The 22,724-nt window shown below is 40.5% G+C and overlaps 1 protein-coding gene across 3 annotated transcripts in view; it reads right to left on the reverse strand.

The window, feature by feature from the left end:
- Positions 1-480: 480 nt before the first annotated feature.
- The window catches only part of RDX (radixin), a 100,665-nt gene continuing 78,421 nt past the window's right edge, over positions 481-22,724 (reverse strand). For all 3 annotated transcript variants that reach the window (XM_084842764.1, XM_084842765.1, XM_084842763.1), the window contains 11 exons: positions 20,688-20,783; positions 18,459-18,733; positions 16,231-16,314; positions 15,558-15,704; positions 15,157-15,253; positions 13,181-13,344; positions 8,596-8,726; positions 6,326-6,486; positions 5,581-5,673; positions 4,620-4,865; positions 481-2,954 (listed from right to left, as the gene is read on the reverse strand). In XM_084842764.1, coding sequence (XP_084698890.1) covers positions 2,790-2,954; positions 4,620-4,865; positions 5,581-5,673; positions 6,326-6,486; positions 8,596-8,726; positions 13,181-13,344; positions 15,157-15,253; positions 15,558-15,704; positions 16,231-16,314; positions 18,459-18,733; positions 20,688-20,783 — 1,659 coding nt within the window. In that variant the 3' untranslated portion in view covers positions 481-2,789. The remainder of the gene's footprint in view (positions 2,955-4,619; positions 4,866-5,580; positions 5,674-6,325; positions 6,487-8,595; positions 8,727-13,180; positions 13,345-15,156; positions 15,254-15,557; positions 15,705-16,230; positions 16,315-18,458; positions 18,734-20,687; positions 20,784-22,724) is intronic.

Raw genomic sequence — 22,724 nt, forward strand, 5'->3', positions numbered from 1 at the left:
CTTCCACTCTAAATCTGTTTGTGGTTCTGGCAGCAAGATCTTGTACTACCCATCCACCTTAATTTGGCAAAACTAGAGCAGATTCTTCAACCATGCAGGCACACATCTGTGCAAGTCCTCTCCAGTCACCTCGTGACACACGTCAAGGAAACAGGTCTAAACTTTGCCACATGACACCTGTGCTTTGAATCAGCTCTTTTTCCTTGAAAGAAATTTTGTGCCTATGATTCATCCTTTTTGAACCCACCATTACCATTTTTCCTCACAACTGTAGGTGACAAGCTAGTGCTCCCTCCCTCCCTCCCTCCCTCCCTCCCCAGTTTCTGTTTACACTTCAATTATACTTCTGTCACAAGAGTTTTATTATGTATGTTCCAGACATGTATTCAATGGCTCTAAGAAAATTAGATTTTTATAGCAGAACCAGACAATTTTGCTTGGGAAAGATGGATTAAATAACAACAGTGGAGCTCAAAAGAATTAACTGTATTATCTTTATTGTTAGCCAATGAATGTTATCCAAAATAATAGGTGTTATTAACTGTAGCTTAATTTTACAACACAAAACGTAAGGAGGGGAGGGGAAAGAAGAGGGGAAGCACATTGAAAATCACCTCACCAAGTATTTTCTTCCTGCTGCTGCATCAGTGTTTCCCCAACAGCTTGCTACAACCATCACCACCACTATTCATGGCAAAAATCCTTGTTACAGATGTTAATTCTTGGTTGCTTAGAAAAATCCACACAGTTTTATAAATGGATTAGATCCATTTAAATACTGATCTATACATTATAGACTATTAATAACAAATCTAACTGGTATTTCCCCTCTTCACACTGATGGACTTGCATGTCAACGCCTGTGCACACACTTCAAGGAAAAACCATGCACAGCATTCCCCCTGCTATGGCAAATTTTTGAACACTTTAGAAACAGAGGTCTCATGATTCACTGCATGAAAACATGCAAGACATTTGCCCCATTTTCTGCAACTGGAAACAGAAATGCCCCAGGGCAATCAAACAGTGTTTTGAGCACGTGCACAGCATTTGCACACCAGTTGATGCAAGGTTAGCCAGCTACCTTTATCCCAAAATGATGTGTGTATGTGTACTGTTCTCTTTCATGATGTCCTCCCTCAATGGATCTCCTTTAAATTCAGAAAAATCCAACCCTCAACAGGATTCTTAAGGAACTTGTGCATGAAAGTGTAATAAAATGGCAATTGTAATAGTTAAGTGTAAATTTTGAGTGCGTAATACCAAACAGAAGACAGCTGAACCATCCTCAGAGAAAGCAGAGCTTCTTTCTCCCAACTGCTAGTTAAAGATCTATAAAAATGGTACATAATTTCAGTTTCATTTCTATAAGCACAATCCTCAAACTCAAGGTGCCCAATTTTGATTAGTCATTTCCAAGGAATACTAGATAAGAGTGATTCAACATTGGTTCAAAACATACATTCAATATTTATTGACGGTATGCTGAACTTCAACCTAAAGTTTTGTTCATTTGCCCCCGTTCTGTCACAATCCCTGTGACCAGATTCCCTGGAAACACAGCACACATGGATGCTGTTCCCTTGCATCTTCAGAGGAATCATATAAGGAACAGAAAGAACATGATGTGCAAATGGGCCTTAAAAGCGAGTGCAAGATAGCATTGTTTTATGCACAGACTTCATTAAGAAATGAGCCCCACAGCAATGTTAATTGAGTACAAAGAAATCCAGAAGACAAGCTCGAACATTTCACTCCCTCTCATTGGAAAGTATACCAGTGACAGGTTACATTTTTTTTTAAAGTAAAATACATGATGCAATTTTACTCAACAAAAAGGCAGCTGAACACTCTTTGAATACTATAAATCTATCTGTAATAGAACAGTATTAAAGAGTAAAGGTTCCTAGATTTGTGTCGTGTTTAGCTATGAAGATCCCAGCTTAACACGGCATTTCAATATGGTGTTTAGAGGACCAGTCATCAGAGAGAGAGAGAGAGAGAGAGAAAGAGAAGTGAGGTAGGATACTGTCCCCTCCTTGGGACTGATGTTTTCATATGCTCCCTTGCCAGAAAGATCCAGGTTTCCCACATTGCAATCCATGTGACAACTTAAAGAATGCAAGGGAAGGAGAACCGAGAGTTTAATTTTTTCCTACTTTTGTTTGAAAACTAAAGACTTCAGTAAACCTTATAAGCAAAAGATTTTACAGGTAACGTTCCACGTTTTCTTTTTTTAACGGAAAAAGGTATGCTGGAACAGCTACCTGCCATCTAGACCTTTGTGAACAGGCAGGCAAAGAAAACCATCAATGATGACAGGACATGAAACACCAAAGAATTCCACCTAGCAGGAAAATCTTAAAACCCATGACAAATTCAGCAATATCAAAATTCTTGCAAATTCAGTTCAGTTCGCTGAACTGAAAAGACCATTCCAAAGTGCAGCCATGCCAAAACTGTGGTCAGTTATCATAAGGTAAAAGCTAGTATTCTTTCAAATGATTGATGTTAACAGCCTTGTCAGCATGAGATCATGCTAGTCCTTCAGAGGACAAAGAATAAAGATGTGTGATATGAGGTCATGGAAACTACTACTGCCACCCCCAGAGAGCCATAGTGAACAGGCTGCCTTATTGTTGAACGGCTTTCATGAAATGTTTTTTAACCACAACCTGGTATAAGTGCTTTGGCAAGGTGGGGTGTGTTCCTTTCGCATGTGGAAAGGCCTGTGTTTCTCTGCTGGTGGTTCAAGCTTAATGAAGAACATATATGCAAAGTAACAGCTCTCACATTGCTTCAAATTCATCAATGCGTTGCTTTGTATTGCCTTGTCGAATCTGTCGAAGAGTCTTGTATTTATCACGGCCTGCTTTAACATTCTCCGCATGTAGGACATCATTCTGGGTTTTCTTGGTTTCATCTCTGGCTTGGGCCAACTCAGAACTCAGAGCCTGTTGAAGAAACGTATTGGGAGTTTACAGATATTGCCACATCTTGCCATCTAGTTCAAAATCTCATTTGCTATACAGCAGGGGTGGGGAACGGTGGCCCTCCAGATGATGTTGGAACCCAACTCCCATCATCCCTGACCACTGCCCAGGTTGGCTGGAGTTGATGGGAGTTGGTCCATCATCATATTGAGGACCACTCAAGCTATGCTAGTGTTCCAAGAAAACAGCCTGAGATTTACATATAGAACATGAGAGTGTACTTGTGCAGAGGGGGAAAAGGCCATGCACATGCCCTTAAGGACAGGTGAATACAAATTTTTGCTACTGAAATTTTATGAATAAATAATAGCAATACCCCAACCTTACCTTCCCCCAAACCTGTGCCCTCCGGATATTTTAGACTACAATTCCCAGCATTCCTGACCATTTGCTATGCTGGCTGAGGCTGATGGAAGCTGCAGTCCAAAACATCTGTAGGGCACCAGGTTGGGGAAGGCTACCCCAATCCAACAAAAAGGCATCCTGAAGGTGATGAATACTGTGCCCAGGATGTTCACTGACTTAAGTTTTTAAAGTACACACAATATTTTATCTACATAGCAGTTTTTAACTTTTTATGGTTTTCCAAGAATCACCTACGGTTTAGAAAAATACAGTTCCTCATTCACATATTCTGGAGAATGATCAGAGAAGGGGAGATGATGATAAGAAAAGCATATAATTTGTATTAATTCTTTGTATGCTAGTATCTTGCCAAATCTACTGCTCAAGCCATCTTATGATACAGAAACATGTGGGAAGGCTAAGAGTTTTTTTGTTTTTTTTTTAGAGCGATGGTAATTATATTGTTGAGTTGTATTATGTACCCATCTGAAAGAATTGCCTACTTCTCAATGCACCATATATTTATACTTAATAATGCTTATTCATACAACAATATTGCCAGGAAGCTTACTTATTGAATCAAAATTCTTGATGCCCTTCCAAAGTAAATGATGCCTTTATATGCATTATTGAAAAGGCCCAAAGACCTTTAAAAAGGAAGCTCAGCAGAAAAGTCCACTCCAAGAGTTTTCATGAAAATGTAATCTGATCTTAGCTTTAACTGCTTTAATGCCCAACATTCAAAATGAATAAAAGCAACATTTGCACTATGCAATATAAATTTGCACTATGCAGTATGAACTTTAAAGTATTTTATTGTGCTGAGCATTTCACAATAAAAACATGTATCAAACCATTCTATATGGTTTCAAAACAATTTCATTTCGCAACACAGCACAAATGATTAACTGAATGAAGACATACTTCCATTACAATTCTTAAAATCTAGACCTCATTAAACACTATGTTTCTATATTATAAAATGATATCTAGATGCATGACAGTACATATGATTTTTATTTTATTTTTTCCAAAGAAGCAGGTGCTATGGACACAACCCACTGCTCTGAATGACTTGCTCTGCAAGTGCAGCAGGAATGCCATCCTACACCCCACCCCCATATAGTAACTTGGGAGAAGTTCAAAAGCAATTTGTGATATGGTATGCATGAGACTACTGTAGAAAAAACAGAAAGACTTCCAAAGGGTATACATAATCCTCCAAGCAAAAAACGCTCTTGTTTGTGGCCTATATTACACGTCACTACAAGCCACCATTACCTGGAGCTGTTTCTTAACACGTTCATTCTTCTGTGTTTCCGTTACACGTTCTTCCTCACTCCTGTGATTTACAACACCATCAGAAGCCAATTCTGCACTAGCTTCAGCATTATTCTCATCCTGTTCATCATGTTCATTCTCTGTGGGAGGGATGACAACGGGTGGGGGTGGAGGAGGGGGAGGAGCTGACATCACAGTCTTCAGTTCTTCTTTGGTTTTCTCCAGATCTTCTTGGGCTGCAAAAGCCTATAGAAAGAAATAAAGATCACTTAAAAGCTGCTAAACTTGCACTTTAATCAAGTTGGAGTCAATGGGATTGAAACAATTTAAGCACTCAATACTTTTTTTTTTTAAACAGATTTGCAGGCCGCAGCCTATGTGCTTAAAATTATATGCAAGTAGTCTCAAGAACAGACCAGCAGCCAACTCAATCATCTCTGCAAACCAGCCAGCCGTTCTTTCTAAATATTCTCAGCTATAATCAAAAGGCATAAAGGAACTGTGATACATCTCTCTCCACCCCAAACACTCGTAATTATTTGACAAAACAGCATATTTAGAAGAATCTTAACAGAGATTCTATCTTGTTTTTCTCACAGATAAACGAGATACCCATTTAGGCTGGGATTTCAGAGAAGTATAAAACGTATGCAATTATTTGGGTACAAATAAGCCTATGAAGATATCCATACATGTCTCCCTCCTGGGTACTGGATCCATATTGCATCATCACCCTACTTTCTACCTGGGGAGAGAAGAAGAAAGGACAGGGCATATGCAAACCTGAGCATTGCTCTCCTCTCATACCAAGGGTAGTATTAGTACAAAACAAGGTTCCAGAAAAACAGAGAAATTGACAGCCACTGGTTAAAAAAAATTGTTAAAAAAATTGAACTCTGGAAGACAGTTCAGAATATTTTGACTATTCACAAATCCCAGCTTTAGTGCACAAAATGCTTACTTTGTGCTGCCATTCTGAAGCTTCTTCTTCCTTCTTTTTCTTGGCCTCCTCCAAAAGTGCAATCCTAGCAGTGAATTCAGCAAGTTCTGCTGCCTAGGGAACACGAAAGAAAAAGCAACCTCACATAATGGTCTGCAATACAGAAGAACCCATGATGTTGTCTGGTGATTTCAGTCAAGTTATTAAAACTGTCTGTATTATACACAACTTCTTTAGAAGCAGAATGTGACTTGCACTTGGGCATTTTGGAAGCATTACCAAAAGTATTACCTATATATTAAGTTAGCTTAATTTTATGAAAAACATATCAAGCATATTTTCTTAGGCTTAATGCAATGAACAGCCAACCATTCAAACTAAAATAGCTAGACCAAAAAGAAATGATCAAAAACTCAAGATGGGAAGGAGCCAGGAAGGCTTCCTTGGGAAAAGCATTCCATAAGGATAGCAACATTGCTGAGATAGCAGTATAATGTAACTTAAGGGATATTTGGATCTCATACACTACTAGACAGTGGATTTACTGGTTCAAATACGGGAAAACCCAGCATTAACACCCCTCTCCAAGTACATCTAAATAGGAGGAGCAATTCCACTCATCTATGCTTTTGTGCATGGGTGACATCATAGGCTTGTGGTCCTGCATCGTTTACTTAAATTTTGTTTCCTCCTGAGATGTCTCCATTTTATCTCCCGTCCGAAAACAACACGATCCAACATAATCAGCTGGTATGTAACTTCTTACTAGCTGCTCCTGATTCTTCATCTGATCGGCAGCCTGTTTTGCCAGAGCAGCTTTTGCCTCTTCTGCAGCTCTGCGTTCCTTTTCCAGGCGTTCTGCTTCCTCTTTTGCTTTCTTTCGTTCTTGATCCAGCTCTAGAGCTCTTCTCGTCTGCTCTTCCAATTCTGTGCAAATGTTTATAAAAAAAGACCAAACCTCTCAACAACATGGCCAGATTTTATCCCTTCAGATTAACTATCCAGAAGTGTGTTATACCAAGATGAACATCTACAAGTACAACAATTGGCCTGGGCTGTCAATAAAAGAGCTTAAAGATTTCTAAGGCTGCATAAATTAAGAGTCTCACATTGCTTTTCAAGGATCAGGACAGGTGTAGATTTAATAGCTTTCAACTGAGATTACCTAGGACCTGGTTGCCCAGCAGCTCAAACATGACAAATTATATTCTAAGGCAAACTTTACACTGCAGTGGGCTATTCCAATGTTTTCTCTACCTTGTGGTGCTACTGAGGAGCTTGCTCATCTAAAATGATGCACAGGTATGCCTTTAAGAATAATTTGTACACCTCATTGCCCACATTGCAAAAGGATTTTGCACTCATGCAAATCCACTAACCGTCCAAACTGTCAACATTTGTGTTAGGAGAAGAGGACAAAAGCTCCAGGTATAAAAGCAAAAGAAAGCCCAAGAGCAAGCCAGTTCACCAAAGACATAGCAGCCCCAATGGCTGAGTAGGAGGTACACACATACACATACACACACCCACACATACACACACTCGAACCATAACAGTAAGAAACCAAGATCTGGAGACTATGGATAGCCAATGCCAATCAGTGCTGGGCTAAATGGGCAAACAGTCTAACCTGGTGTAAAGCAGGTTCCCATGTTCCTTCCAAGGGTTGCAAAAATGCTTCCAATTCTCAGACTCCTGCATGTAATTTTAAAGGCACCAGCTCTGCACTTGCTGCTTGAAGAATTCTGAAATGTTTTAGGTACCTTTTTTGTGATTCTTCCAAGTATTCTGGCTTAAAATGTGCAAAGTATAAGCCTCAGGCTCACCTATTCCAATTCCCTCCCTGACCTCCTGGTTTGGACTAACCCATAGTGGCCAGTAAGTCTGAATCAGCAAACAGAAAAGTATGGATTGCATTTGCCTTCTGTGGGTGGGTACTTTAGGTTCCCAGGCACCTTTAATTACATTGTTTATTTCTTACAGCACACTAGCAGTTCTCACACAGCAAACAGACTGGGGAATTGCTGCCTCCAGTGCCTTACTATAAACCATTTTTAAAAGGAGACAGGCAAACATTTAAATATTGCAAAGAACTGGTTCACTGTAAGGAACCATTAAAAATTAAAGTAATACTGGTTAGTATTTTGCCCAATTTTAAAGACTCATTAGGGCTTTGCAAGTCGCATCACAGGATAGCTGTGCTACAATTCAGAAAAAAACATGAACAAAAAAAGTTAAATGGCTGTGGCAGGAAAATGCTGTATGAAATCCTATAAAGAAACCAGAAGCCACATTTAGCAATGTGAAGACTTTATTTTTAAAGATCAGAAATGCTCCAGAAGTAAATCCAATTTGACTGTACTTTTCCAGCAGATTGGAATATGGAGCACCTCACTATGAGTGGGGATTTATACTCATTACATTTCTTTCATGCTTTCTTCTTTGTCATTTCTCCCTTTGCTTTTTTTCCTCTTTCTTTTGGAGGTGATTTCTCCATAAAAAAATTCTATTACTGTTTTAGATATCTGACCTACAAAAATGAGATGAAGACATTTTAAATATCATGGAAATAAAAGATCACTATTTTAGAAGTAAACTTATAATTCAAATAGGCCTCTTCCAGCTTCACTGAAACTGTGAAATATATTTCTTCTCGACATACGTAGTAGGTAGTTCAAAAACTAAAATTTAATGCACACCTAGTGAAAGAATATGATGTGAAGTATTTACCACTGCATAGCTGAATAGATTTTGATCTAAGCAGCTGATTTCTTTAAAAGCTAATATCCAGAATCAGGATTAGATGTTGTAAATTCTCACTCCTCACAATGTCACACAAAGCCTTTGTACCACTGTCCATAAATCACACTCAACCAGAAGGGCAAAATGTTACAGTTAAAAATAGTTTGCATATCAAATTCATGTGTTACTAAACTAGCAGTCAACTTTCTAATATTAAATCTGTATACAACATACCACATTGCCTTCTAACATGCACCATTTATCAAAGCAAATAAGTGTAATGCAATTACTCACCTTTTTGGGCCTTCATTGTCTGATCTTCAATTTGTCTTAGCCGTTCCATCAATTCTTCCTTTTCACGCTCTATTCTTTCCTTCTCTTTTTCTGCTATTTCCCTTTTCTTTTTCTCATTCTCTAGTTGTGCCCTAAATTAGAGAGACATTAGTATAGCTTCATCTTAAATGACGGTCCATAAGTAAATCCATTTATTCAAATATGCCAAAATGACTGCAACAATGTAAGTCATTAAGGCTGCAATCCTATGCATGTTTAGACAGAAAAAATCCCACAACTCCCAGCATTCCCCAGCCAGCTTTTTTTCTGTCTAAACATGCATAGGATTGCACCTTAAAAAAAGCAAGGTCCAACTCACAACATTACTGCCAGGGTGGAAACTGAAATGAAATTGAAAGTTATTATTTAATATATTTCTCAGCCATCTTCCAATACTGTAGTCTTCCCAGGGCAACTTAGGGCGCAATCCTATGCAGGTTTAGACAGAAAAAAGCCCTACAGCTCCCAGCATTCCCCAGCCAGCTATGCTATGCTGCCTGGGGAATGCTGGGAGTTGTAGGACTTTTTTCTGTCTAAACTTGCATAGGATCACGCCCTTACAGTATAAAACAGTAAAGTTGGACTTATGATGAAGTGTTTTCCTGGACAGCAATGAGTAGAGCAGGCAGGAAAGGGTCAACTCCCTCTTCTGTGAAAGGCAGGGCCAAACATATAAATAACTTTGGGAAGGAAAGAAACCCCTCAGTCTCAGGATTTGAATTAAGCTATCAAACTCAAGACTAGATCATAATGCAAACAACTAGTCGGATCCAATAAGAGAAAGAAAACATGAAGAGAAAAAAAGGACAGATTCCAGCGGAGTGCCTAACTAGCGGGCTTACCGTGAGAATGTAATTCATACACTCTCAACCTACACAGTAAAAACCTTACATCCCTGTACTTCATGGGCAGGGCTACCTGTACTTCATGGGCAGGGCTACCCTACTCACTGACCAATTCCTGGTAAGACCAATTTTCTACTCTTGGTCAGCAAGAGAGTGGGGAAGAAAGGAAAGGGATGTCCAAACACAGTATCCCTGTATGGGTAGGTGAAATAAACTCTTTATAATACTTGCTGCAGCACCCTTCATACAAAGAAAACCTCTGAAGGTGTACATTTATCTGTTTTGTAATGGCAAATGGAAGTTGAAGAAGTTGCCACGTAGGCTACCCTGAATATGTCCTCCAGCGGAGCATCAGTATGCAGAGCCACCAATATTGCCATAAAAAGGAGTGCATGATGATGCTCAGAAACAGGGGCCAGGACTGAGCAGTATATTACATGGCATTCCCTGATCTATCAGCTTATGGTGGCCCTACTGACCTTCCTCCCTTGGTTCCCCACCTTATAAGACATGAATAAGAACATTGGGACTCTCGAGTGTGCCTGATGTAGATGGTCCATACAAACATCAAGTTTATGCCACCTACTTTCCCTAGGGAGCAAGGGATTAGGACAAAAATTGGGGAGCACAATTTCCTGGGCTCAATGCAAGGCCAAACTGACCTTAGGTTTGAAACTGAGGTCAGGCCTAAGCACTACCAGGTTGATGAAGAAGGAACACACCGAGAGAGCTCCTGACTCCCCCACTCTCCTGGATGAAAGCAAAGACACCAGAAAGATGGCCTTCCAAGTAGGCTCCCCAAGAAGAACCAAACACAAAGGCTCAAATGGAGGCTCTGTTACGGTAAGTCCCATCACTGAGCAAGGGAGAAGAGATGAGCAAGGCACTGCAGAAGAAAATTCTTGACCTGCAGGTGACTGGAAAGAGAAACCTCCCCACAAGTTTTAGGACATCCCTGATTATTACAGCCAGCCTTTTAAGGGTATTTGGGGCGAGACCCTTGTTTAGACATGTCTGTACAAAGTTAAGAACATCTGGAACCTAAGATCTGCTTTGGAACACCTTCTGTCACTTACACCATCGTTGGAGGACTTCACATGTCATCTCACAGGTGTTATTAATCAAGGTTCTATGGGAGGCTAAAATGGTTCAAACTACCTCCTGGGAGAACCCTGAAACTAGGAGTTGCTCCCGTTCAACCTCCAAATGCACAGCTGCAGCCAGCCTAGGTCTGGATGCAGAATCAGTGTCTGGGGAATCAGGTCCAGATGGGATGGGAGTCTCCAGGGAGGGCTCACATTGAGATCTATCAGCTCTGAAAACCAGACACTTCTGGACTGCGGGTGGTGGGGGGACAGAGAGAGATGGAAACTCCCATGGCTTCTTCTTTTGATACCTTGAGAACTTCTGCTTTGGAGATTGAGAGACTACTGAAGAGACCCGGATACATTACAGGAGCAGTTCCACCATCATGTGTTTCCAACCCCTGCTTTGGCACCACAGGAGGAACCACTGTAAGAACCTCGCTTAGGACACTGACTTGGTGGCTGCAATCCTGGATTGTGACTGAAGAATCTGAGGTGGAAGGGAGGAAGGGGAATTCCCCTTCCTCCCTCTCTGAGATGGACTTCAAACCAGTCCCTGGATCAGCAACCGACCTTCTAGTGAGGGACATCACATCAGCCTTAGCAGTTGCACTGATAGGCTGTGGTGGAACTTCTGTGTGGTGAGTTGCCTGCCCAGCCACGATGAGCTGTAGCTTAGGCAGATCCTGCAGGCAGGGGGAATGAGAGGGCCTTAGTCCTGTGTCCCCTGAGCTGCACCGACTGGAGTTTGTGTAAGCTTTTACATCCCCTCTTACTGCATCTTGAATGGGACTGGGAGGATTGAAATGATGAGAAGGAGGAAGAGGAGAAAGAAGAACTACTCAATGAGTATGGGTCCCTCTATCTCAGGGCTAGATGAGTCCTGAGCCAATTACTTAGCCTGAGAGGGTGTTGCCTTTTTAACTACTACTTGATTAGGCCATCTAAGCACATCTGCCTGGGACCATGCCCTATTGTTGAGGAGGACTGCAAATCCCATGTCAGGCCCCCACTCACCACCACCATGGAACCACTGGGAGGAAAGGAGGTAGCACCCTCTGGGGGCTCTAACAACAGAGGTCCAGAAACTGTCTGTTGTGGTCTTGGGCGGGGACTGGGATACCTCATTGGCTTGCACTGCAGAAAAGCCAAGCAGAATGGGTAGGTTTGGATCGATGCAGACACTCCTTCCAAGTTAGCAGTGCAAACCAAAGTGAGGAGATGCGTCAAGTACTTGATGTGTCAGCTGATGGAGTAGCACTCACTAGGCTGGGTAGCATGAGAGCTAGCAGAGTGACCTCAGGGCACCTGCCAGTACAGATGCAGGTTTTCTTAAGTCCCATCACTCCCTCAACCAAAAAAAAAAAGATGGAGGGGAGGGGGTTGTTTGATTTTTGGCAATAGCCAAACTGGAAAGGAGGCACAATGCGCAAGAGGTCTCCTGACTTCCCCCACTCCGGGAAATAATATCCCTGCTGCCCCTACTGAAGAAATAACAGAAAGAAGAAAAAATAGAAATCCTACAAATGGAAAAAAAGAGAGAGATGCCCCCAAGCCTAACTCGAGACCAGCAGGTCAACCCTGCAGTTCAGAACAAGACAGAACCAAGACTGAGGGTCTCCTCCCCTTCCAAAATGACACAAAGTTATTTACATGTTTGGCTCTGCCTTCCAAGAAAGATGGTTAACCCTTTCCTGCCCGCTCTACTCTCTTGCTAACGGAGAATAGAACAGGCAAAATGCTCTAGATGAAGTTCAGCATAATTCAGTGATAAGAGAACGTTTCTAATTTGGTACACACAACAATCAACTATCAAGAGAACTCCAATCTGCCAGGTAGCACATAACCCTGGAATGTTGAACAAGGGGACATTTTAACTGTATAATATGGACTAGATTAGACACTTCCTAAAGCAGCTAAATCAATCATGTTCAATCTGATCCACCACTGACGGTTATGTATTTTCTATTCTCCATCACCTCCTCACCTTTACTGAGTCTGTTGGGCACTGGCAGTTATGGTGGCTAACATGATAATGTCAAAGCAGCACTTAACTATTAATATTCAGCTTACCTGGTACAGGATCTTCTGAAGTCACTGTGGGAGTTTGCGGTAAACATGCCAGTACAAGCAGTTTGTTTTTCCCCAAAGAATCAGGACTCTGGCAGAGTCCAATTAAAGCAGGCAGCCTGTTCTCACTACACTTTGCTGGAGGACAAATCTCATTGTGGCACAAGGTTGGAAAAGCACATAGCTACTACCCAGGGCCAAAAAACCCCAGGAATTTAAATAAATATTCTCCCTTTTTCCTTACATAATTCATGAACTCAATTTGTCCTTGCCCAGAACTGTATAAGCCATGTATAAAAAGGCAAATAAGATCCCAAACAACAATAGTTTGCACTATTGGAACTGATTTAATAAAGGGCAATCACTCACTATTTTCAGAGAATTCTCTCCACAAGAGCAAAAATAGAGCCTAAGATTATCGTTCTTTTCCTCATTAAGTCAGTCTCAATTTCATATGTGCTAGACTGGTTTTGGAAGACAGGGCCATGAAATCAGTTCTAACTGCCAAGAGAACTCCAATCTGTTCATAAGTCGTCTGTATCATACCTTTCCAATTGTTTTTGGTGTTTTTCTTCCCTAGCTTGGGCCTTCATCTGTTGAACTTCAATTGTATCTGGCTTCCTTCTTCGCATGTATAGCTCATGGTTTCCCATGCACAGTGCCAATATCCGCTTATTAATTCTCAGACGTGGTGCATAAAACACAAAATCCTAATGAAAAATATTTTGTTATTGAAATCCCATTTATGTTTTAGAAACATATAAGCTTATGAAGACCATAGACACTCTAGCTTCTTCAATTAAATTCCAACTTCTTAAGTCTTAACACACTTTCACTAACACATTTTCACTTAATGAAGGAATCTTTGGTACTAGTCATTAGCTGTTCCAAAATAGATTGGACCTGGAATTAGCAGCAATCAGTGACAAAACCAAGTTTGCAGAGGACACCAAATCATTAAGGATGCTGAAATCCCAACCAGATGGGGAAGGGCTCTGAAAGGATCTCTGAACTGAATGACTGTGCAGCAGACAGGCAGATGAAATTCAGAGAGGCTTTGGGAAATTACAATACATTAGAGACATAAAGCAAGAAAACTTCACATATATGATGCAGGGTTTAAACTGGATGTAACTACACAGAAAATGTATCTGGAGTCACAGTGGAAAACCCTAAAACATGTCAACTCAGTATTTTGCAACCCTGAAAAGGAAAGTTCAATGTGAAGGATTCCAGCAGGCTGAGCTGAGATAAGAGGAGAGCAGAGCCATTCCACCAGCCCTGCTGAAGACCACCCCCATGAAAGCTCCTCCTCCCTCAACTGTCACCAGCAGCCCTTATAGCAGATTGTACTGAGAGGGACATGGGACCATTCCACCAGCCCTGCTGAAAGAAGTAGTTGTGTTTCCCTCTTCACTCCCCATTCCTTTTTCCTTGTGCGTTGTGTCTTTTTCGACTGTAAGTTTGCAGGCAGGGATTGTCTGATTATTTGCAAGCCGCTCTGGGAGCCTTTTTGGCTGAGGAGTGGCATAAAAATACTTCAAATAAATAAATAAATAAATAAGGATTGAAAGGGAAAGTGATAAATCTATTGTGTAGTTTCATTTTAAAATACCAAGTACAGTTCCAGTCATACCATTTCAGAAGGAATATTGGATCCAGAAAAGGTACAGAAAAGGCAACTAAGGTGGGATTTAAGGAACTGGAGTATTTTGGCTATGAGGAAATCATAAAGAGGCAGGGGGTTCTTAATCTTAAGGAAAGTGGGTAAGGTTTCTAAAATCATTAATGGTATAGTGAGAGGGGGGAAATTCTCACTCTCATATAGTACTACAATTCAGATATACTCAATTTGGCAGTCAGTTCAGGATGCCTATTTATCAACATTTAATAATAGAATTCACTATCACGAGATGGAACTGATAAGCTTTTGACATGCCTATTCTCCATCAATGTGTACAATTCTTTTCTTAAAGCCATCTAAACTAGTGGCTGTTGACCATATCAGCTAAATGGACCCTCCATATCCAGGGGCAATATACCTAAGAGCACCAAATGCTTGGGACAAACATGGAATAATCACTACCCCCACACCTATTTCTGTACTCCCAGGGACATTTTGCAGGCCACTCTTGATAACAGATTGCTGGAATAGACCTTGGACTGGATCCAACAAGGCTTTACACCCTTATTTCATGACCAAATAGAACCCAATTACAATTTATTTGCGCCAGCCCACATTTACTGCCCTAATAAGTCAATCTGTGTTTTAAAATTCTAATTCAAAAGAAAGTGACAGGAAATAGCAGAGGACTATGGAAAAGGAGGCATGGAATTAGTTCCAGCCCTACTGGGAAAGATTGACACTGGAGGCATAAGTAAGTAAAACTTACGTTGAGAAATTCCAATTAAGTATGAGACAATAATTAAGAAAGGAAACTCTTCACAGATATAAGAACCAGAGAGTGAGGGATAACAGATTTGCCCTATAAAAATCTCAGGCTTAAACAAGTTATACTTACAGGGGCCTTTTTGTCAATGGGCTTTATCACAAACTTTTTATCATTAAATGAAATATTTCTGATTTCACTCCAAGGAAAGCCAATCTTGGGAGTCAACCTTTAGTAAGGAGGAAAAATAATTTAATGAAAGGACAAACATACACATTTTGAAAACAACAACAACACACAGTTAAAGTACAAACACAGTGTTCGGGACAGAAGGAACAAAGGTCATCTCATCCACTTCTTTCAAAAAGGAGGACCTACCCACCAACCACATTCCTTTCCTACACCAGATTAATTTCTACAGCTCAGATTCTTCTCAAAGGCCATATTTTTAAAATATATAGAGATAATCTTATTAAGAAGGGTGATCCTTGATCAGTATTTCAGGAACGCTGAAATAGTTTTACATTACTTACTTGTCATCATGTTCATAAATATTCAAACCCAAAGCATCGACACCAAGCCACAACTCAGTTCCCTTTTTGTTCTTTATTTCAAAATAGTTGACTCCATACATTTCCAAATCTTGTGCAATTTTTAGGTATTCCATCATAGAATCTTCCCTGATAATGGAAAACATAATTTAAACCACATAAAATGAAAGTCTATCTTTACTGTAAAGACTGAAATGGTAATGGACCCAACCCTGCAAAAGTTAGCATCAACTAAGTCCCATTGAAACTGGTGAATGCACAATGCTTAAATATGCTTAAATATGTATTTGCATCTGTTGAAAACAATGGGACTTGCAGCCCAGATCTATGCATACTTATTTGGGAATTACTCCTACCAGTTTGAAGGGGGCTCTCTTGGCAAATAAATGCAGCTGGGATTGTAGCCCTAACTGAGGCCAGTTACTACCAAGCCCAATGTCTCTTTATACTTTTAATATAGATCTAAAATAGAATCAGGAAAAATGATAAAAAAAACTAAGCTAATTATGTGCACGAGTGAACTAAAATCCTTCTTCGGAGTAACACATTTCAGCTAGACCAACAAGCCACACTGTTGTTTTCTGTAGCAATAAGGGGTAAACAGAAGCAAGCTAATTTCAGATGAGAAGGACTACAGCTATACTGGGGAAATTACCTTAGCATCCCTCTGTGTTCTTCATGCCAGTTCTGTATTCTTTCTTCCCACTGCTCTTTTGTCAATTTATGCTGTTCCAAGACACTGTCAAAATAAGGACCATCATAAAACATTTATCCTGCTATTTCTATGCAAAACCTACACTATTAATTTAAGCCTGGAATCAGCAACAACAAAGGTCACATAAAAGGAACCTGAAAAGTTCTCAGAGTATATTTAACCCAGTAAAAATTTGGAACAAGTGCTAACTTTTGAAAACAAATAATTTGGGAGAACACAAATCAAATTAAAAGGTTTTTTAAAAAATCAAATTAAAAGTTTAAAAAAAAAAAAAAGAATTAAGCTTTTCAATAAGCAACAATCAGTAGTCCGAAAGGGCATTCACCCATTTTTAAAGCTTTGCAAAAGATAGGCAAGAATTAAAAATGTGCCTGATGTATCCTCTGCCTTCAACTCTACTTCCACTTCTTGAAATCCCAGCTTTAGGGAGCAATCCTATTGGGATAGGCAGCTGCCTCCGAACTTGGAGCAACCATCTATCCAATGCAGGCAGGCGGAGCATGGAGAGGATCTTCTCCTCTGTGCTCCAGCCGCCCTGCATTACTGGCTAGATGGCCGATTTCGGCTGTCCAGCTGGAGCAGTTTGGAGCCGGGGGGTGGGGGCAGGGGGCTGACAATGCATAGGAGGTGTCACAATGATGCTTCCGCCGTCCTCACCCCTCTCTGCCCCTGGGAACGCCCCCTTTCCTCCCGCTCTGTGCTGCTCTTCTGAGCACAGAGCGCAGGACGATCCGCGCTGCATACAAGGTGGCAAGGAAGGGGGTGGGGAGGCAGTTTTCTGGGAACCAAAAAATCTATGGCCATTTAGCTGCTGTCTAGTGGCCATAGGATTGTGCCCTTACTGTATTTATTTTAATGAGAAGGGCAGGTTTCAGTGATTTAAAAACAATAAAATCCTTCCCATAAACACCACAAAGTAATAATAAAAACAGCAACAGACACACCAGGTAAGAGCAATCTCTGCTGATCTATGTAACTACACACTGAATATACATCTTTCCTCTAGAAATGTGGAAAAATGTAATGGCCTGACTAACAACAACAACAACAACAACAAATAGCAGCCATCCTTAACTGTTCACTTAAGGTGGTAATACCAGAACAGGGCTTGGCCCTCCTGTCCACTGGACTGACTAGTCAAGCTTGCTAGTTTTCCTGTTGGAAAGTTTAATAATTAAAGAATACTTGCTGGGATAAAGAGATGGATATTGTTAAATTGCCAAGTTGTGTAGCCAATAGCAATGGCTAACATTTGAGGTTTGTTTTGCTTCCTTGCATGCTTAATACTTGTGAAAACATTGTGTTAAAAGTTCACTCCTAACTCATTTAAACTTGGTGTTATTGCACCTAAGCATTAAAATAGGTGAAAATTGTTTCAGTTATGTTAAACGTTTTAATTAAGCACAGACGTCTTCCCTTTCAATCTATCCAGTTCTCAGACAGCTGAAATGCCATTCACAAATATCAAGATAAATAAATGAGTGCATGTTTGCTAACTGTTTCCAATTATTAAAGTAAATTCTATATACAGGTGTTTTTACTTTAACACTGAGGAGCTTGTGGTTTAGTCTTACCTTGTCTTAAGCACCAACATAGACACAGACCTGGTTCACACATAACTCTAACCTATAGGTTGCTGAATTTTGGGTTGCCGTGATATGCGAACCCAGTCGCACTAACAAACCATGGTTTCTTAACCACAAACAACCCAAAAAGAGAAGCTACGGTTTGTTGTTGGGTAGTGAACTCTAGGTTGTTTAAACGTGTTGATACATGTGAACCAAGAACTGCGGGCCATTCAGGGGTTGTTTCGCAAGGCTACAGACGTAGCAGGCAAGAGTGGTGATAAAAACCAACCACTCTACATGCCAGTATTACAGCACTGCAAAGGAATTTGGGATACAGAGAGGAAGCAGATGAAGGAGGAGTGAAACAAACAACTCAGGGATTGAGAAAACAAGCCATGGTTTGTTTGTCTGCCAGACAAATCCTGGGTAGGGTGCAGCAAACCACTGGTTAACCATAGGTTAAATAAACCATGGGTTAGCTTTATAAACCAGGTCAATATCTTGTATTGTTTAGGCCACTAGGTATGCTTTAATATTAAATCGATATGCTATACCCCAACATAGTTTCCAGACTTTTGATGTGGCATAGAAGTTTCTTACCGCTGGGGAAGAAGTCTGTCATTGGCCAAATATCCTAGTTTATGTATTTCCTTATTGTAATCGGCATACTTGGCTTGAACAGCATAAGAAGCTAGCAGAACAGCAGTTTCGGGTGGACAATAGATTTCATCATTTAAGATGGCTTCTTTGACTTGCAGAAAAAACAGTCTCTGGGTTATTTCTTGAATCAACTCTTCAGACACATCCTCAGGAAAAAACTTTGCCCTGAACTTGAACTGAAGAGGATTTTCTTTCCTTACATCTTGCTGTGTTACCTGAAATGGAGGTTTTAGAAGGGTAAAGAGAACATAAGAATATCAGGAAAAGCAATCTAGTCACTGGTTGTTACATACTGTAATTCAACTCTAGAAAGCACAACATTGAAAGACTTGTGATTCACACAGACATCTAAATAATTAATTGTGAATTAGGAAAACACGACAGCTTTCAGAGGCTACATAAAACCATTTAAAGTCCTTATTGTATTCTTAATTTACTTCAACTTTCATTATATAAATTCAGTTCTGAAAACCTATCTATCTATAGTTTGGATTCAAGATTGATTTTCACTAAACCCAACTTACATGAAAAAAGATGCACTTTTAAAACCTTACCAGCAGAAAGTCTTTTGCATGGGCTTGCCAAATGAGCACTGTGTATACCAGACTTCCCAAACAGAACACTTTAATTGACATCTGACAAGCTCCCAAATATTATTTATATAGCATTGAGAAGTTTACCAAGAACTGCACAAAAATATAAAACCCAATTCCATACCAAAACATATAGTAACAACAGGAAACATTAGTTAAGACTCTCTTAACTAAGACAATATTAGAAAGAACAAGTACGACTTGCAACAAAATGTGGAATTATGGTGGGTTCCTATTCAGGGTTCCAGGCAGCCAGGTCCTCTTCTAGGGTAGTCTGTTCCAACTCCCCGCCCCCGGCCCCAGCTTTTCATTCCCCACCCCCAGGCACTCAGCACTCTATGGCCACTAAGTATACTCTGCCCTCAATCTGCCCTCACTGAGCTGTTTGTGGTGAGGGAGTTGCCCCATTACATTTGCCCCCTAAATACTTTCTATACTTCTGCAAACCCTGAGTATGCCGATACCTCCCCTCTTGTTTCTCAGTTGACCCCATTTTGGCTACAATCCCATCAGCACTCACTAGCTATGTTTGCCATTAGACGGAGTAATTCATAAAGTATGAGAGACTAGTATCATGCTCTTCTCTTGCCCTCATTTCCACACCCTATCCCCTCAAAGATCCCAGCACAAGTAAAGGGTCAAAAGACAAAGACAATTGGAATACTTGCCCCACGGGAAAATGGGCAGAGTGCCTGCTCATAGGTTATTCAATCTCCCCATACCACCACACACACACACAAATACAAGATATCCACAGCAAGCCCAAGCACAGCCTCCACCCCCAGCTTCCCTCACTGGACGGAGAAGTGTTTGACCAAATCAAGAGATCCAAAGTTATTAGAACATGGGATCTCCCTGGAGCTTGGGAATTCAGTGAGGTTTAGGGAGGATGCATCAACCAAAGGCCCTGTCCGATCTCTCTCCTGGGACAGTCTTTAGGGAATGTATTAAGGTCTGTGAGTGAAAAATCTATTTCTGAATGGAAAAAGGAATGCAAGTAGTATAATTTACCCTCTTCCGATTGTACTTCATGTGGCACACCATCACAGTACCAAATATCACTGAACAACACCCCAAGGAAACCAAATCCAGAAGCCACAAATTATTTCAAACTTAAGCTAAATTTGTTTTCTATATAAATAGGATGCCATGCATTGGGGTCAGGGGGGGGTGAACCAAGGAAAGCATGTAGAAATGGGATCATACACTTCAGAAATTTATTTTAATAGTTCAGTTCAGAATAGGGCTTCTTTACAGTTGGCCAACACAAAACCCAAGAAAAGAAAAAGGGCATCATATCTAGTATCTACATTACCTGGGTTTGCAACATAACCTTCAGAGTGTACAGCAAATCTAGCACTAAAAACACTGGCTCCATTGAAAAAACATTAGAAAAATTCAAAAGTGAGGATGACTCAGATGTACAGACAACTACCACAACATGAAAGTGCATCACTTCTTCAGTAAAAACTATACTTTGCAATTATTACTTCTTCACAAATCACAGCCCTCCATACACAATTGAATCTTTATATCAATTTAAATTATTTTGAACTTAATACAAATAAAACATTACCTTTTTATTCAACTTCAACCAAGTTGAGTATCCTTTGCTGTCCACATACTGCAGTCCAAAAAACCAGACTTCCCGTAGGCCAACTGTTTTTACAACCTTAAAAAAAAGTACATCAATATTAATCACATTAAAATGTCATGATTAAATCTCAATTGTATTATCAAAGAAATCCATATGTTCTGTGATTAGCCTCTTTCTTCAAGGAGAAAAACCCAAGCCAAATCAGACTCAAGGGAAGATAGAACTTGGGAAGAGAATCTCAAGTGCCGCCAAAGAGAAGGGTATTAAGGCCACGCACTACCGAAGCAGCAGGTGGCTCACCAACAATACAGTAATGCAGTTCTTGTAGGGCAACCTACCCCAACAAGGTGTTCTCAAGGTATTTTGGATAAGAACTCTCAGCTTTCCTGACCATTGGCCATGCTGGCTGGGGCTGATGGGAGTTGGTCCAAAATATCTGGAGGGCATCAGGTTGAGGAAGGCTGTTTCAGGGCAAGAAGTAACACAGTGGCAAGCCATTTTGCTGTAAGTAGCAACATCCAAACTTTGAATATGTAGAATGGGCTTCCCATGAAAAAGCCTTTACTAGTGCACAACTCCATGATGCCAGTGTACTGTTTAAGCCAGGTCACCAGTACTTGCACATGTACAATTAGCAGCCAAGGATTCATGGCTGGGTGTACTAGGAGCTGGCAATGCTGCTTGGAACCGTGTGTTCATAAGTCTTGATGTGATTTTTCACGTTTTTAAAAAAAATCACGGAAAACGAGACCAAACAGACTTATAACTGAGCACATGCAAAACTGATACAGACTTGAAGTTCCCATTCCTAGCCATCACATCTTGCCATAATAAATTCCACAATTTAAACCAAAGTGCATGGAAAGACATACTTCCTTTCACCTGTCTTGAATTTCCCACCATTCAACTTCATTGGATGAACCTCAGTTCTAATATTAGGGGAGAGAGAGAGAGAGAGAGAGAGAGAATTCTCTCTATTCATTTTCTCCACCATGAATAAAAGTTCACTTAGCATTGATGGAACCATAGAAATGTAGTATTTCAAGTGTGCAGTTCAGTTGTCATCTGAGCAGCATAGAAAGCCAGCATCTACAATGAGAGATTCAATCTCTCCTCCACATCTTACTTTTCAAGTTTGAAAACATGTTGAATACATATGTTCTTATCTATTTTTTAAAAAAAATAACTAAATGCATGAAAAGTTATGGAACAAGTATACCGAGCTAGTTTTAAATAAGAATATAAAATATTTAACACATTGGGAAACTACTGTGTTGAACTAGAGCCAGCTTCTGAATATGATACCACTCTGGAAGGTTTGGACTAAAACTCCCAGAATTCCTAATCATTAGCCCTACTGGCTGGGGCTGATGGGAATTGAGGTCCAAAACATCTGGAAGGCACCAGGTTGGAGAAGACTGAACTAGAGGATATTCTCCTGAAAATTAAATTACAGCAGCACAATATGAATGGACTTTTATTTTAAGAACAAGGAAATCTCAGAAGGGTAAGTCTGATTTATTTATTTATTAGATTTATTAGCCGCCCATCTGACCTGCTACCCGGCCACCCTAGGCAGCGTACAATACTAATAACACAAAATACAATGAATTTACATAATGAACCGAACAAAGCAACATAACAAAACAACACTGCTCTAAAAAAAACTAACCCACCCGAAATGCCCACCTGAACAGCCAGGTTTTTAAAGCCTGGGAGAAGCTCATCAAAGAGGGGGCATGGTAGAGGTCACTAGGGAGGGAATTCCACAGAGTGGGGGCCACCACAGAAAAGGCCTTCTCCCTAGTCCTCACCAGCCTAGCTGTCGTGGCTGAAGGGACAGACAGAAAGCCTACCGAGGCTGATCTCGTTGAGTGGCGTCCCTTGTGTTGTTGGAGGCACTCCTTTAGATTGGGCCGGAACCATACAGGGTTTTAAAGGTCAATGCCTACACCTTGAATTTGGCCTGGAAAACAACTGGTAACCAGTCCAACTCCTTCAGCACTGGAGTGATGT

The sequence above is a fragment of the Heloderma suspectum genome, chromosome 3 (genome assembly GCF_057233095.1).
Source record: "Heloderma suspectum isolate Gila_16-S chromosome 3, 16-S_ref, whole genome shotgun sequence".
In the NCBI taxonomy this organism is placed as follows: Eukaryota; Metazoa; Chordata; class Lepidosauria; order Squamata; family Helodermatidae; genus Heloderma; species Heloderma suspectum.